This window comes from Heloderma suspectum, chromosome 2 (genome assembly GCF_057233095.1).
Source record: "Heloderma suspectum isolate Gila_16-S chromosome 2, 16-S_ref, whole genome shotgun sequence".
Taxonomy (NCBI): Eukaryota; Metazoa; Chordata; class Lepidosauria; order Squamata; family Helodermatidae; genus Heloderma; species Heloderma suspectum.
In genome coordinates, this window is record NC_139459.1 from 263,572,901 (window position 1) to 263,587,997 (window position 15,097).

The 15,097-nt window shown below is 43.6% G+C and overlaps 1 protein-coding gene across 1 annotated transcript in view; it reads right to left on the reverse strand.

The window, feature by feature from the left end:
- Positions 1-15,097, reverse strand: part of COL23A1 (collagen type XXIII alpha 1 chain) — a 57,762-nt gene that overhangs the window by 21,235 nt on the left and 21,430 nt on the right. Inside the window, exons 19-25 of the mRNA XM_084829808.1 lie at positions 14,560-14,637; positions 11,287-11,310; positions 8,267-8,320; positions 6,865-6,909; positions 4,813-4,902; positions 3,467-3,556; positions 1,503-1,553 (exon numbers count right to left, since the gene is read on the reverse strand). Of these exons, the coding sequence (XP_084685934.1) occupies positions 1,503-1,553; positions 3,467-3,556; positions 4,813-4,902; positions 6,865-6,909; positions 8,267-8,320; positions 11,287-11,310; positions 14,560-14,637 (432 nt within the window). The remainder of the gene's footprint in view (positions 1-1,502; positions 1,554-3,466; positions 3,557-4,812; positions 4,903-6,864; positions 6,910-8,266; positions 8,321-11,286; positions 11,311-14,559; positions 14,638-15,097) is intronic.

Here is a 15,097-nt window from a genome sequence, read left to right on the forward strand (position 1 = left end):
GCATGGCAGGCAATTCAGGGAATGAAAAGTCTGTGCATGGTGTGCCTCCTATATCCAACCGCCCATAAATATAAGCAAGTGAACAGGAAGAGCTGGATGAGAATATGAGAGGTGTGCACAGGCATTCCATTCTCCATAACGGCTTGCCAAGCTACCTGCATGCAGCACCCATAGGTGTATGGATGTGGGAGGAGTAAATAGAGCTCTACTGAGTCTATGGAAATGTGGGTGCTGTGCCCCTGGTGGATTGGATCATGCCCAATATGCTTGATGAATACTGCTGTATTAGAGTCAGATCTGATAAAAACTGATGACATGATTTATACTTTATAGTCACCATTTGTAAAAATGGCATGTCTGACTTTTTTTTAAAGAAAGTCTTACTAGGGACTAAAAAATCCTACTGTCCTACCCAGTTAAAAAATGCATTCCAAACCATCCCTATGAAGACAAGCCAGGATTCAAAGCACAAAAAGCATCCTGAAGAGTCAGCAATTTCCAAGGGACTTAAAGCCAGTTTCACTGTATGCTGGGAGTCTGGCTGTGATGGTTTAAAAGAAATCTCTCTGAGGCTTGAAACAACCTGCCACCTATATGACATTGACATAATGTCATGATTTGTGGTACTAAGCTGACAGTTACTAGGTTCTGTCCTAAACCCATTTTTGGTGCAGCAAGGTATAAATTTTGATCACAAGGAAGTTCAATAAAGTAAAGAAGTATATAATTTTCTGATAAAAGGGATAAAATAAAATGTCTAGTCTCTTGGTAAAGAAGAAACATCTGTGTTAACTACAGTTCACAGGAAATAACATTTTTGAAATACAAGAACATTTAATGATTGCCCTTGAGGAAGATATTTTATAAAAATGCATCAGAGAATGTATTCTCATGAATAAATTCTCCATCAGGCACTAATTTGAAGTTGGCTTCTCCTTCACTTGGAAAAAACTAGATGCAGGAACACAAACAAAACCTGGATTTGACCATCACATATAACAATCCTGCCACATATAGTTTTGTGCACATGTACGGGAACACTGTGATTGGTATGGGTCCCCAGACTGTGCATGCAAGAAACAGCAGATGTGAAGGATCGCAACATGTGAAAAAGTACATAGGGATTGCAGTACATAGGGATTTCATACATGTTATATTGGAAAAATTCCCTTCCCTGAAAAAAAAATCGTAACAGCCCTTAGCCTGCGATCTTAAACTAATTTACAAGTAAGCTCCCTTGACTAATTTGTAAGTACATGTGTTTTGGCTTGGGATGTGAATATGTTCTGAAAAACAAAGACTTCACAAAGTTTACAAAGTCACATCATGTATTTATTCTGTTGCAAAATTCAGCAATCTGTAGTGTGGATGCCTTTAGCGAAAGCAAAAGTCCCAATTAATACAAAAAGGTGACTATGTAACTTCACTCTCTGCATGCCCTGACACATATTGGTAGTAAACTTGACATTTGACAAGGATATATTCAGTTATTGACAACTTACAAGATCCTGCTCACAGGGTGTACCAGGTTCTCCTTTTGGTCCATCAATCCCCTAAATAGTAAAAAGAAAGAAAAGAGTCGGGTGTCTGAAGGATGCATTTCTACATATAGAAAAATACATTCCCTCTGGTTATTCTGGATGTTTTATTTAAGCTGACTCTGCTCTAATTTTCAGTGGGAATTCTCCTTGCAAGACTGAGCTCCTCTTGGCTTGTGCGAGCTGCAGGGATATGGAAAACAAATTATTTTTCCCATGACTGGGGGTTTGCAGCTGAGCTGTGCTGGGAAATACAGTAGTGTGATGTCTTCCAGCACTCTTAGGGAGCAAGCCTATGGCTACTTGACACTGTCTAGAGGGCCATAGGGTTTTTTGGTTTCTGGGAACTGAGGGCGGAGCCAGAGCTCCAGCCTCAGTTCCCAGAAACCACACTCCCTGCCCCCTCATAGCCAGCGAGGTTCTCTCCGCACTGGCTACGTCTCTGTGTTCGGAAATGGAGCGCAGAGACAGGGAAAAGAGGACAGTCCCGGGGGCAGGGAGATGATGCAGAAGCTGCATTATGCAGCTTCCTATGCACTATGTGGCCTCCCCCCGTCTCACTCCAAAGCTCCCCAGCTTGACAGGCGAAGTCCCCTGTCTAGCCAAAAATGCAGTGGGTGGAGAACAGAGTCGAGGATCACCTCCATGCTCCATCTGCCCTTCCTTGGATAGTCAGCCTCCAAGTTTGAGGCTGATGACTATCTCCATAGAATTGCCCCTTAATGGCTGCATATTATGTGTGTATTACTGGGTACTTTCTTGTAGAAAGTCCTGTTTAAATATATTGCTGTCAGTATGAGAGCCACTTCTCCATAGTGAGTTCTCATGCTGAGGTGTATTTTTCTGAAAACCATGTGAGAGTGGGGCCAGTCATCCAATCATCGCTCTCACTCACAGGACGGTTTCATACAATTAGCTTTTCACATTTGACTCCAATATTCAGATATGTACCACAGCTGTGTAGAATCTCCCTACAGGAAAGTGGTTCCCAGCCTGCTAGCAATATGCATGAATAAAGCTGAAGACACAGCCTGTTCTTGTTTTCTTATGAGTTGAACCATTTCATACATGCAGCCATGAATGTACCCAATTACTACCTATGAGATAAGGCATTCATTGTTCTACAAATGTTGTATTTGTTTTAGTATTTCATTTATATTCCACCTTTTTCTTCTTGCAAGGAACATAAGGTGGCTTACATAGCCCTCCTCCTCTCCACTTGATCCTCACAACAACGCTGTGAGGTAGGTTAGGCTGAGAGTCAGTGACTGGCCTGAAGTCACCCAGTGAGCTTCATGGTTGAGTCTATTAAAATAGTTCTCTCTTTTAACAATAATGTCACATGGTGTTCTTAAATACCTATCAATGGTGTTTCCCAAACGAGAGATGGGGCTTTTTAAGGAGACATGGATAATTGCCATGAGAGCCCTGGGCTGCTTCCTGCATTAGTCTTGTTGGACTAGAAGAATGTCAGTCCACAGTCACCTTGCCTCAACATGCCTTGTGCTGATTGCCAGTGCTGTGGAATAAAATATAGCATCCCGCTACCTTTTGAGCAAGGTTTTTTTTCTTTTTCTTCCATAGGTCTCTTCCCTATGCACCTTAATCATACTAAGGGCTCATATGACTCTTCTCCCTCCTTTTTGATTTATTTCTCCCACATCCATGTGACTTTTTTCTGGTGTTAGTTACCGTAAAGCAGGGGTAGGCAGCTTGGTGGCCTCAACATCTGCGGGGCACCCTGGCTGCTTGCCCCTGCCATAAGGGAAGCTCTTGTAATCACCTCTTAGAGTGGCTCCCTCAGCCAAGTTCAAAAGCTTCCAACAAATTAACCTGAGAGAATCAATGTTTTGTAGCATGGAGTAATGAGTAGCAGCCATGGCATAACCAACTTTCTAATCACAAAACTATCTTGAAGACAGACATACCGGTGGACCAGACAAGCCCATTTCTCCTATCTCGCCTTTCAGCCCCATTATTCCAGGGCTTCCTTGGTCTCCTTTCAATCCTTTAGGACCCTACAATTTAACAACAGAAAAGGAGAAGCACTTTTAATTACCAGGATTGTTTTATCTCACAATCAGATCCAGAAGCACAAGTGCACACGTGCCCATTCCTGCATGAGTGCACACATGCCCAAGAAGCTATGCATTATTTATTTATTTAGCACATTTTTACCCCACTCTTCAGGTGAAAAAGGCTCCCGGAGTAGCTTACGAAGGTTAATATTAAGACACTCTCCAAAAGTCTGTCAAACTTCTCTTTGATATGGAGGTAGATTGTTAGAGGGATTCGTGTAAGAGCTATTGGAAGGGGGGAATCAAGGCAATATCATACACACATACTGGTAGAAGTTTCCCTTTTAAAGGTTTCTATAAACTGGAAGTAACGATTTGCTAATGCAGCCTAGTACAAAACATCACCAGTCCACAAAATATACTGGTTGGGGTACTAGAAAGCTCTTTCATAAAAATAATTCATATTCATCATAGGGAAACAGATAAGAGTTTCAGTAACTGGTACATTAAGATGTAGCTGCTCAACTAACAACCTGAATCTATCAACCCCCTGCTCCCCCGCCCCAATCAGCATCTCCCTTGGTGTGAGGATGCCATTTTAGGACACTTACAAGGATCACAGAAATACAAATGTGGTGTTAAAACACTGGAGATGTAGACTTGCAACAACAAACGTTGTGTTGCCACTTTGCCAACAGGAGTCTCAAGTACTTGAAACAAAAAGGAAAAACTTAAGGTGATGTCTGTCCAGTGATTAGCTGAGTAACTGCTGTGCAAAAATGTGGAGTGACCTAAAGACAGCAGGAAAAAAAAGTCACAGGCTGGACACGAATCTCTGCTTGTGAGCAGAAGCACAGAACAGCAGCAGCTGATGCCACTGACTGGTGGCAACAGGCAAGGCAAAGAGGCTGAAGGAGGAATGGCCACTCCAAGTTCCAGCCAATCAGCTTCTCATCAGTGTCCATTGTTCTATTTAAACTGCATGACTCTCTCTCTCAAACAGCTTCAATGGAGAGGCTGCATTTAGGAAGCTCAGAAACTCTCTTTATTTGCCAAGCAGCTTTATGAATACTTTTAGGAATCTCCCTACTCCTCAGGTTATCAGAAGGTGCTGGGGCAGGATCTGGCAATTTTAACAGAGGCTACAGCAGATACAGGAGATGCTACCTTCCCCTAACTCTCTCCATGCCTTTTTTCACCTAAACATGTATCTGTTGAAATCAGTATTTAATGAAAGACACAAAAAACAGACATACCGGTAGACCAGTCATGCCAACTTCTCCTATTTCTCCTTTCTGACCTGCTAGCCCAGAACTTCCTTGGTCTCCTTTTGATCCTTTAGGACCCTGCAAATGAAAAAAAGAGTTTCTTAAGATGATAGGTTTTTGATTAATAGCATTCATTTTTCAGCACTGCTCTCTGACAATATATTACATTTTTCTTGTATAAGAAAGAGGAACTGCATATTAATGAATGCCAATTATGAAGCAGAATAGAATTTAATAGATCAGGTGAATGCAGTATTGTAATCTTTAGGGCACAGGAATGTTTAATGAACATTCTGACATGCACACACCCATCCTGCATGCAATAGCGTTAAATATGTATTTTGAATTTGACAACAATAATTTGATTATGTATGTTTGGAAGGATGTTTAATAAAGGCTCAGACATGCAGGCTGATCATGTCACATTGTCAGTGCATTCTCTCTTTGCACTGATGGATGATGGGGGAAAAGTAACTTGCAATGCATCAACTAATGTAAGAAAAGACAATATGCACTTCTCTGCAGTGTTCCAGATATGGATTTGTTACTAAAGTCTGCAGGGAGCTTGTCAGCACGTTCAGTGGAACCTTACAAACTGCTTCATGCTCAGTGCACAAAGACTGGCAGAAAAGCCAGGTGGGCGGGGATGCTGGAGGCAGGGCTTGTGTGCACACCCTTGCTCCCACACTTTTAACACTTGAGTGTACAGGCTGAATGCCTGCATAGGACTCCTGTCTCACTCCAGTGCAAGCCCCTTTCTGCAATTGCTCCAAGACTCCTCCCCTTGAGAGTTTCCATTAGCAGAGAGGATGGAAGATCCAGGGTTTGCCATTGTTTTTGTGTAGGGCTGGTGATATTTCCTCATGGTTATCTAATGAGACAGCAACACAACCAGGTTTTGTGGTCATCTTCCTTTTGAGCAGCTCCTGTGCTGAACACCTGTACTGCTTTTTAACTAGGTGAGTTTAAAAAGCGTTTTGGAGGTGTGGCAAGGTGAACTGTTGCAAACAAAACTCGCCATGAACTCAAGCATACGTTTCTTTTGGACAGCAGTGAATTGTTTTCATACTAGAATATTCTGTCTTAACTTCAGATTTCTAACTTTATCCCCTGAGTGTTGGAGGGAGCAGTCCTATGGCCCCTAGACAGAATGGGGGGGGGGGCATAGCATTTTTCGGATTCCTGGATCTGAAGTTGGAATCAGTGTTTGGACCTCAGACCCAGGAGTCTGAGCTCCCCACCTCTCTCCCTCGCAGCCAGCATGGAGAGAACCATGCCGACTGCCTCTCCAAGGTCACAGAAGCAACCTTGAAGAAGAGGGAAAGGGTCATGCAGGTGGGAAGGGGGGGACTAGGGAGGCAGGCTCACGAAGAATCCTCCAGTCTCCCCAGCCGCCTTCCCTCCTTCTGCAGAGCCTCAGCTAGAGGGGCGAAAAAGCTTGTCTAGCAAAAATACAGATTGGGAGGAGCGCAGAGATGAAGATCACCTCTGCGAGCCTCCTGCTCTGCATAGGATACCTGTCAGTCTCCAAGTTTGGAGGCTGATGGGCATCCTGATAGGACTGAGCCCTTAATTTCTTTTATCTTGCTTGCTTAATTTAATTCCCTATGAATTAGTTCTGATTGCTTGAGCACTCTGTTTTGTGAATCTCACAAAATGAGGGAGAGTTCATGCCTAGATTCAAACCTTGAAAATTAGCAACATTTAAAAAGGTACAAATGTTGCACTTTTTCTACTTCTCTCAGAAATATATGTACTCAAAATGCCATATAGGTTAGAAAGGCAATAGAACAGATTGAAGAACTGCGTAGGGGAACATGTATAACATAATTCATTTACCCATATTTGTTTCTGAAGACTGCATGCATTCCAGCCACGTTAATAACTGCTAAACTCACTTACAGTGCAAGCCTATGCGTCTTTACTCAGACAAAAATCCCACTGAGTTCAATGGAGCTTACTCATAGTTCCAGCCCATTAAGAATTTTCAACCATAGCATTTAATATTTAATACTACCATATTAATACCCCCATACACACCTTCTCTCCATCAACTCCAGGTGGGCCAGGCAATCCAAGCTCCCCCTAAAGTAGGATAAAAAAGGAATAAATCAGAACAATGATTAAATTCCAAATCCAGCCAACTAAATAAAATTCCACAAAAGAACTGTATATTGGGTACTGCAGTGATCATCAACATGTTAAGATACATGAATAGCCTTGGATATTTCAAGTGAAGTACTAGATTTATCCATTCCTATGTACACTTAGCTGGGAGTAAGTCCCATTGAATTCAGTGGGACTTACTTCTGTGTAGATATGGACAGGATTGTACTGTTAGTTATAACTAGACTGGACCACAGGAGGGATATGCACTATGCTTACTTAACTAGTACAAATAGATCACCTTATTAAAATATTCAGAACTTTCATTCATAATTGAAAATAACTGAAACTACATATTTTCAGTTGACCTTTGAAGGTGGAAGGGAATAATAAAAAAAAGGATTCCGTGTGCATGTGTGCATGAGAGCCAGCATGGTGTAGTGGCTAGAGTGCTGGACTGGGAGCTGGGAGATCCGGGTTCTAGTCCCCACTCAGCCATGGAAGCTCACTGGGTGACTTTGGGCCAGTCACAGACTCTCAGCCCAACCTACCTCACAGGGTTGTTGTTGCGAGGATAAAATGGAGAAGGAGGAGGATTATGTACGCCGCCTTGGGTTCCTTAAGGAGGAAAAAAGGCGGGATATAAATGTAATAAATAAATAAATAAATAAGTGTGTGTCTGTGTGTGTTTTCATACACGAAAAGATGAAATTTGTTACAGGTGAATATTTGGCTTCTTCTGTCTTCAGACAGAATATGATTCCTTCATAAATAGCTACAAAGGACTTCTAGCAGCAAACTGCTGCTGGCAAAATAAAAGTAAATTGATAAAGAACAAGATTCATTAAGAATAAAGATATCAATGGCTACTAGTCGTGATGGTTATGTATTACCTCCAGTATTGGAGGCAGTATGCCTATGTATACCTGTTCCGGGGGAACACAAGTGGGACAGTGCTATTGCATTCATGTCCTACTTGTGGGCTTCCCACAGGCAGCTGGCTGGCTACTGTGTGACTAGATAAGCACTTGGTCTGATCCAGCATGGCTCTTCTTATGTAACCCAGTCCATACCACTGAAGAATTTATAGTGACAAAAGAATATAAATAAATGGTTCCAGTATCCCAGAATCTAATGATTTGGACACATATTATCATTCTTCTACATCTTGATAACCTTTGAAATCTTGAACTTGCAACCCATCCCTAGCCTCCCCAAAGTGGAAACATGTCATTAACAGAAACTTCACACATTAACCAATAGCAGTATTGCCAGTTCAGCACTGTGTACAGTATAGAACAAAATACATTTTGTGTAAAAGGGAGTGGAATCCAACCTTCGGTCCTGAAGCTCCTTGAGGGCCAGGTGGCCCTTGAGGACCTGGTGGGCCCTGGAACAAAGGACAGCAAGCTGTTTGTTAATTTATGTTTATAATATACACATTTTGAGATAATAATATATTTCATATCTTCTGGAGATCTAACAGTGTAGTCCTTTTAAAAAAATGCTATCTTATGTGATCTATGATGGGGGCCATCTAATTTCCAACAACATATAGCAGGGATGGGCAGAAGGTAGATCTCCAGAGGTTTTGGACTTCAAGATCCAGGAACCCTGCCAGAATGGGCAATAGTCAGGAATGCTGGCAGTTGAAGTCTAAAAAATCTGGAGATCCATTTTCTGTCCATCTGTTACATAAAGCATCCCCCACAATGCACGAAAGATCATTAATAACATTTCCACTTAAGCAAGTACTGCTTTGTTAATTCTGCATCACAGATATTTTCAGATGACAAAAGCTTCTTGTCTTATAACGATATAAAAACAACAAGCCTCCAGCGTGTTACTGCATGGAAGCTTTGCTTTCTCTCTTTCTTGACCTCTTCCATTACCCAACAGTGAGCCCATATCGTTTCCCAAACTACCTTGGTGTGATTCTCTTATTTTGTGGAGGAACGTTGACACTGGCATCAGCATCAGCCCACCAAGTGGTGAGGAAGCTTTTTACTACACAACTACTGCTAATGTATGTTAAAATATGTGATAGAATGTGAGTAAAATAGTAATCTGTATGAGCTCAACAACAGGCAATTAAGGCAATTATATATTTTAAGAGAAAAGGTACTGTCTCTTTGAAAGTGATACATACAAAATTCCATAATTTTAATTGATAACATGACTTGCAGGAGTTTTGAAAACCAGTCTCATCTTACTGGCAAGTTAAATGTCAAATATATGCTATGTGTGGAACAACTGAATGGATGGAAAGCACTGTGTGGAAGTACTAGCAATTAAGAAACTGCATGCATTTGACAAAAGCCTGTATCCCCATTATCAAAAGTTTTTCTTACTTAGCTTTCAAGACAAAGGGATGGATCCAAAGGTTCCCTTCCTCTGCTGAGGAAGACTCCTTCAATGGAAAAGGAAACCTCTGCATCTAACTCAAACCATTTAAACACCATTTGATAGGTATTTTGAGCCTTCCCTCTCCCCCTTTTAAAATAGAACTGTTCACATGGAACACTGAGCGTACATTCAGGTGGTTGTAAGACACTGTTTACATGCGTTCATACATAATTTGTACACATGTACTAGAACCCTACTTAGCCCAGGGTATAGATCAGTGGTGGGGAACCTCTTTCGGCCAGAGAGGTTCAGCCAGACTTCCAGTGGTGGGTGGGGCCAGAAGCAAAAGGAGGTACGGTCAAAAATACAAAAAATGCCAGTCTATTGTAGCTCAAAGCTCTCACTGCTAGTAAGGAAGCCTTAGGAGAAGCATTTCAACCCTTCAGAATGGGGGAAAAACTGCACAGAAGCTGGGAAAGCACAAAAAAAAGTGGTTGGGAGAAAGGGATGTGGCCAGGGGAAGGGGGCACGGACATCCAGGGAAATCTGGAGAGCCAGACTGAGACCCCAGGGGAGCCAGACTTTGCTCCTGGGCCTGAGGTTCCCCCCTTAAAAGGGGCATCACACATTACCAGGAGCAGGACTGCAGTGTAGCTTTGTCCCCCAGACATCCATACATTGGCACGGGCTGGCTGCAGGGGAGAGGCTGGCACACAGGCAGCTGCTCAAATGAGCGCGACTCCGAATTGTGCTGGCGCCCCACTCCTGTGGAAGCCTAAGGGTGCATAGCTGCTCATGTGTAGGCGTCTTCACTGGAGACAGTCCATGGCAATGCATGGATGTCTGGGGGCAGGACCACTCTTGGCAATCACATTATGCACATGAAGCAGGCTATGGTTGAGTGAACTGATGAATGTCTGATAACTTTCTGTCACCCTGTAAAGTGCAGACCCTGCACAATGCCTGGATCACAACCCCCATTGGCCCTGAGTAGCTGCCATAAGAGATTCTTGAGGAGGAATGTTTTGTGAGGTCATTCAGGGGCATAGTGGAAGCCACAGCTTGGCTACACATGCCTGCTTTTCACATGATGAGGATAACACGTAGTTGGGATTTTATCTGTGAAATAAAGCACTGCAAGCAATGAGTGAGGCTGGCAGAATTAGCTGGATTCTAGACCGTTAGCTGAGACGCAAAGTGGGAGCCCCTAGCCTGATAGATCCACTGTCTCCCAATGACAAATGAATCTAGGCATCAATCCCCATTGGAAGTTTCACTGTTCCAGGGGTGTTGAACCTCAGGCCCATGGACCAAATCTGGCCCTCTAGGGTTTCCCAATCCAGCTATCTGGGGTTCCCAAGATGGCCCCACCTGCTTTCTCCGGACCATTTACTGGCTTTTGCCTGTTTAATTTCCCTGTTCTAAAATGCTGAAATGCCTCACCTAAGGCTTAGCTACTGCCAGTAAGAACTTTAAACAAAAATATGCTAGTGTTTAGGCCCCGTCCCTTTGCCTTTAGCCCCACCCATCACTGGAATTCGGTCCCTGAGAGCTAATCCAAAATGGAATTCGGCCTTCAGGCTGAAAGAGGTTCGACATCTCTCCACTATCTTAGCATAGCAATGATTGGCATGGTCAACCAAACGTAAGTACTCTTAAATCCCATTGGTTTCAATGGGAGAGTTAAGTATGTTCTCAAATCAATGCCCAATAAGTTTTCTAAGAAGCAAAATGATTGTAGCACCAACGACTAAACTTCAATAGGTGAGAAAACTATAAAACAGAGCAAATAACACATTCATGACTTGATCATCAGTATGTTTGATATACATCGATCATGCTGCAAATGATATCAACTCAGGGATCATCAGATGTTATTTCATTCATAGAAACCAAATGTTTGGCAGAATCTTTCTAACAATCATGATCCAGACATCTACAACACAAGAGCCACATGCTGGGCCATTCCAACAAACCAATCCAAGCAGGCATCTGGCACACAGCAATTACCGTCAATTTGAGTTTCCCTGCAGCCTGTTATAAAACAATTAGGAAGGTTTTCAAAAGTATTTGGAATTAAATATTTATGCTACTCAAATAGTTCGACATTAGCTGAAACAGTAGTTTCAAGGCCAGGACCAGCTGCAGCCGGACTTCTGCTACGCCGGCCACCATTTGCGTCCCTGCCAAACCATGATTGGCTACGTGAGTATCTACGTAGCCTATCACGGCAAAAGACAGGGACGCAAATGGTGTAGCAGCCGCCATTTGCATCCCTGCCTTTTGCCGTGATAGGCTACATAGATACTTATGTAGCCTACCATGGCTTGGCGGGGATGCAAATGGTGGCCGGCGTAGCGGCTGCCATATGCGGCTGCGGCCCGGCAGCAGCTGGAAGACAACCTGGAGCCGGAGCCGCTGTCAGAGACAGGTAGGCTCTGTCTCGGGGGGATTCCGCAGGGTGGCGGGAGGGATTGCTCGCTGGAGTCCATGGCGGAATTCTCCAACATCCCTAGTTTAAGGTTTTGTTACTAGTGCACAAAGCCCTAAACAACTTGGGACCAGGATACCTGAGAGAGGGCCTTCTCCCTTACCAACCTACCCGATCACTGAGGTCATCAGAAGGCATGCTCTTGGTGGTTCCCCATGGCCCGACTGGAGTCCACCTAGAGAAGAGCTTTCAGTGTGGTGGCTCCCATCCTATGGAACTCCCTGCCTCTGGAGGTCAGGCAGGCACCAACACTTGTTTTCGGCACCTCCTGAAAACAGCTCTTTCCCAGGAAGCCTTCCTTGGTTAACCAGCCTCAATTTTATTGGCACTCTGTTGTTTTTTTTAAAGAATAATCTTAATATCATGTTTCCTCTTTTTATCTTTTGTTAATTTTATCTCTTGTTGTTCACCACTCCAGAATCTGTTTAGATGTGGAGCAGTACACAAACGTTGTAAATAAATATATAAATAAATAATATTGTAGTTCTGTCATCACATTTCTCTTTCGAGGTTCTATCCTCTTGTTTTTGACAAGAGAATTGGTGGTGGAGCTCTTGCTACACGGGCAGCTCTGTTATACAGACATGCAGCCTGTGGCCTCTCTCCATGTGGCCTGGGGAGCCCCACCCATTTTCCCCAGCTGATCAGTCATCAGCTGGGGAGCAGGGAAAAGAACACTATTCCCACACTGCTATTAACAGCGCAGGGACAGCAATCTTCATTAAGATCACCGGGAGAGGAAACCTTTCACAGGGACCGCAATCTTGGCTGGTTTGGAGTCGCTGGGGTGGGGAGAGCTTAAAACCTCTCCCCACCCCCCACCAGTGATGCTATCCCCACTGAGAGAGTGTGTGTGGAAGAGGGGGTCGGGAGGCTGTGTATCTCTGTGTGAAAGAGAGTGGGAGGAAGTTTGTATGCATGTGTGTGAGAGAGAAAGGGGGGAAGGGTGTGTGCGCGTGTGTGTGTGTGAAGGTTGTGTATCTGAGTATGAGAGAGAGTGTGGGAAAGGATGTGTGGCTATGAACAGAAAAAGGATGTGGCTGAGAAGAATAGGTGTCTGAGAGTGTGAATGTGTGAGTGAATGAAGGTGTGTGTTTTAAGTGTGAAAGGGGTGAGGAAGATGCCAGCCTGGCCCCATTCACTGGCATTCCCCCCCCCACACACACTATTGCATGTGGCTCTCAAGGGCAAAAATGTTGTCCCTTTTGCCTTACATGCATTCTAATGGCTTCTTTGGACCATAGCCTAAAACTTAAATTGACTTGTATGCAAGACTTGCTGAATTCTAACAGTGAGCATCAATCTTGCCCTCTTGTCCCACTCATGGGCTTCTGTTGGGGCCCAGCTCCAGTGCTGCAGTGAGCCCTAGAGTTTATGGTCAGAATCTGATCAGAAGAGGTCCAGAAGGGTTTGGAGCCCAGTTCAGTAGTGAGGCCCTACTGGGGCCTAAGAGTTTGGCTGTGCTGAGTTATTCCTGTAATGGCAAGAAGAAGGGGGGTGCTAGTTTGGGCCTAATCAGCCCATGGAATGTCAGAACAGATGTGAGCTTATCTCTGTCAGTTTTCTCAGAGGAAAGCAGAGGGGAGTGAGTCTCTTCTGTCCAGATGCTAGTGGTCGACCATGAATATCACAGCTAACAGCCCTTCCATGAGAAGCTAGCAGAAGGGGCAGGGTTTTTCAGAGGTGTCACGCAGGTTGATAAGTCACCTCAAGAGGGTGGAATAGAAACACCCAGTTTGGCATAGGTTTTGTTTATGGGCTAAGATCACCTGTCGATTAGATTGCTAGGAGGTATGTTACTGCAGCCCCACCCTTGTTTTTAAGTTGATGCCCAGGCAGGGAGCCTTGGCTAGGAACATTCTCCTCTTTATTGCCCCAAATCCTCTCTGTTTGGGACTTACTACCATCTGAGCCACTCAAAGCACTCTGCACGTGGACTTTCCATCTAACTTGGACCCTTGTCTCTTTGCACTTTGTATTGTTAAGAACCTGCCATGGAAGGTATTGCTATAATTTTCATAGATCATGAATTCTTGTTCGCTATGAATTATATCTCTTCAGTGTTGATTAGCCCAGAGCACTTGCTGGCTTGGACTGATCCTGACTTTTGGACTTTTCTGTGCTTGACCCCCTGTAGTGTGGAGATACCAAAGCGAAAGCTATGGTCATCGAAATCTCTGCATGTGTGGGATTACTCTAGATTTACTCTTGAACCTATATTTTGACTCATGGATTTGATAGGCCTTGACCTATGTGGGGCAGGGATTCCAATGATGATTTCAAGGTTGGACTACATCTCTGCATGTGTGGATTTATTTAGGTCTTTTTTGATTGCCTGGGAGGGTTTATGCCAGGAATCATTTGAGCCCCTTGCCGTGCATTCCGAACTGTAGAGATTGCAAAGGGGAACCCAAGTTTTATGGATCTATGACTTGGTTACAATTTTATTAATGTTTGACTGTTCTTTGAAGCCTATGGGGCCTATAGCTAATTGCTATTAACTATATTATTTTCGAGGAGTGTAACCATTAAGCTTTTACTGTGGGATTTGCTACAATAAAAAGTCTCACTGATTTGGGGTGTCCTGTGTCAGAATGCCAGTGTGTGTGCCTGAAGGATCAGGCCCATGACAGCTTCCCATAGGCATCTGGTTGGCCACTGTGGGAAACAGGATCTTGGACTAGATAGGACTTTGGTCTGATCCAGTATGGCTCTTCTTCTGTTCTTATAGCCTAGTTGAGCAATTCATTTTGGCCGAAAATGGCACAACCGCATTATATCATGAAGGTTACCTTCAGAGCTTCCAAGATTCTACCATCATAGTCAATTACTACCGTATCACCCTGTTCTCCTTTCAGGCCTGGAGGACCCTGAAGAGAAAAAGAAAAATTATGGTAAAAGGCATAATATCCTGCTATTCACATACTATTAAGAAATCACAGTATATTTTAATGTAGTAATGAAGTACTTCCTTGCCTTGATGACTACAGTATAGAGAATTACTAACTATTGGAGGAGAGCATCTTATAACCTACACTGGTACAGTCCCAATAAGGCCCACTGGGTGGGGGAGACTTTGCTTGCTGGACCATCATTAGTTAAGATCAGATCTGTGGGTACCAAGCATAGGGCCTTTTCAGTGGTGGCAATACAGCTGTGGAAGTCCTTCCCCAGGGAAATCCTCCAAGCCCCTCTCTCACTATCTTTAGATGTGCTATGAAAATATTTTTGTTCCTTTTTATGATTGCAGCACAATCCTATGCATGTCTACCATAACTTAGTGTCATTGCGTTCAATGGGGCTTACTCCAGGAAAGTGGCTATAGGATTG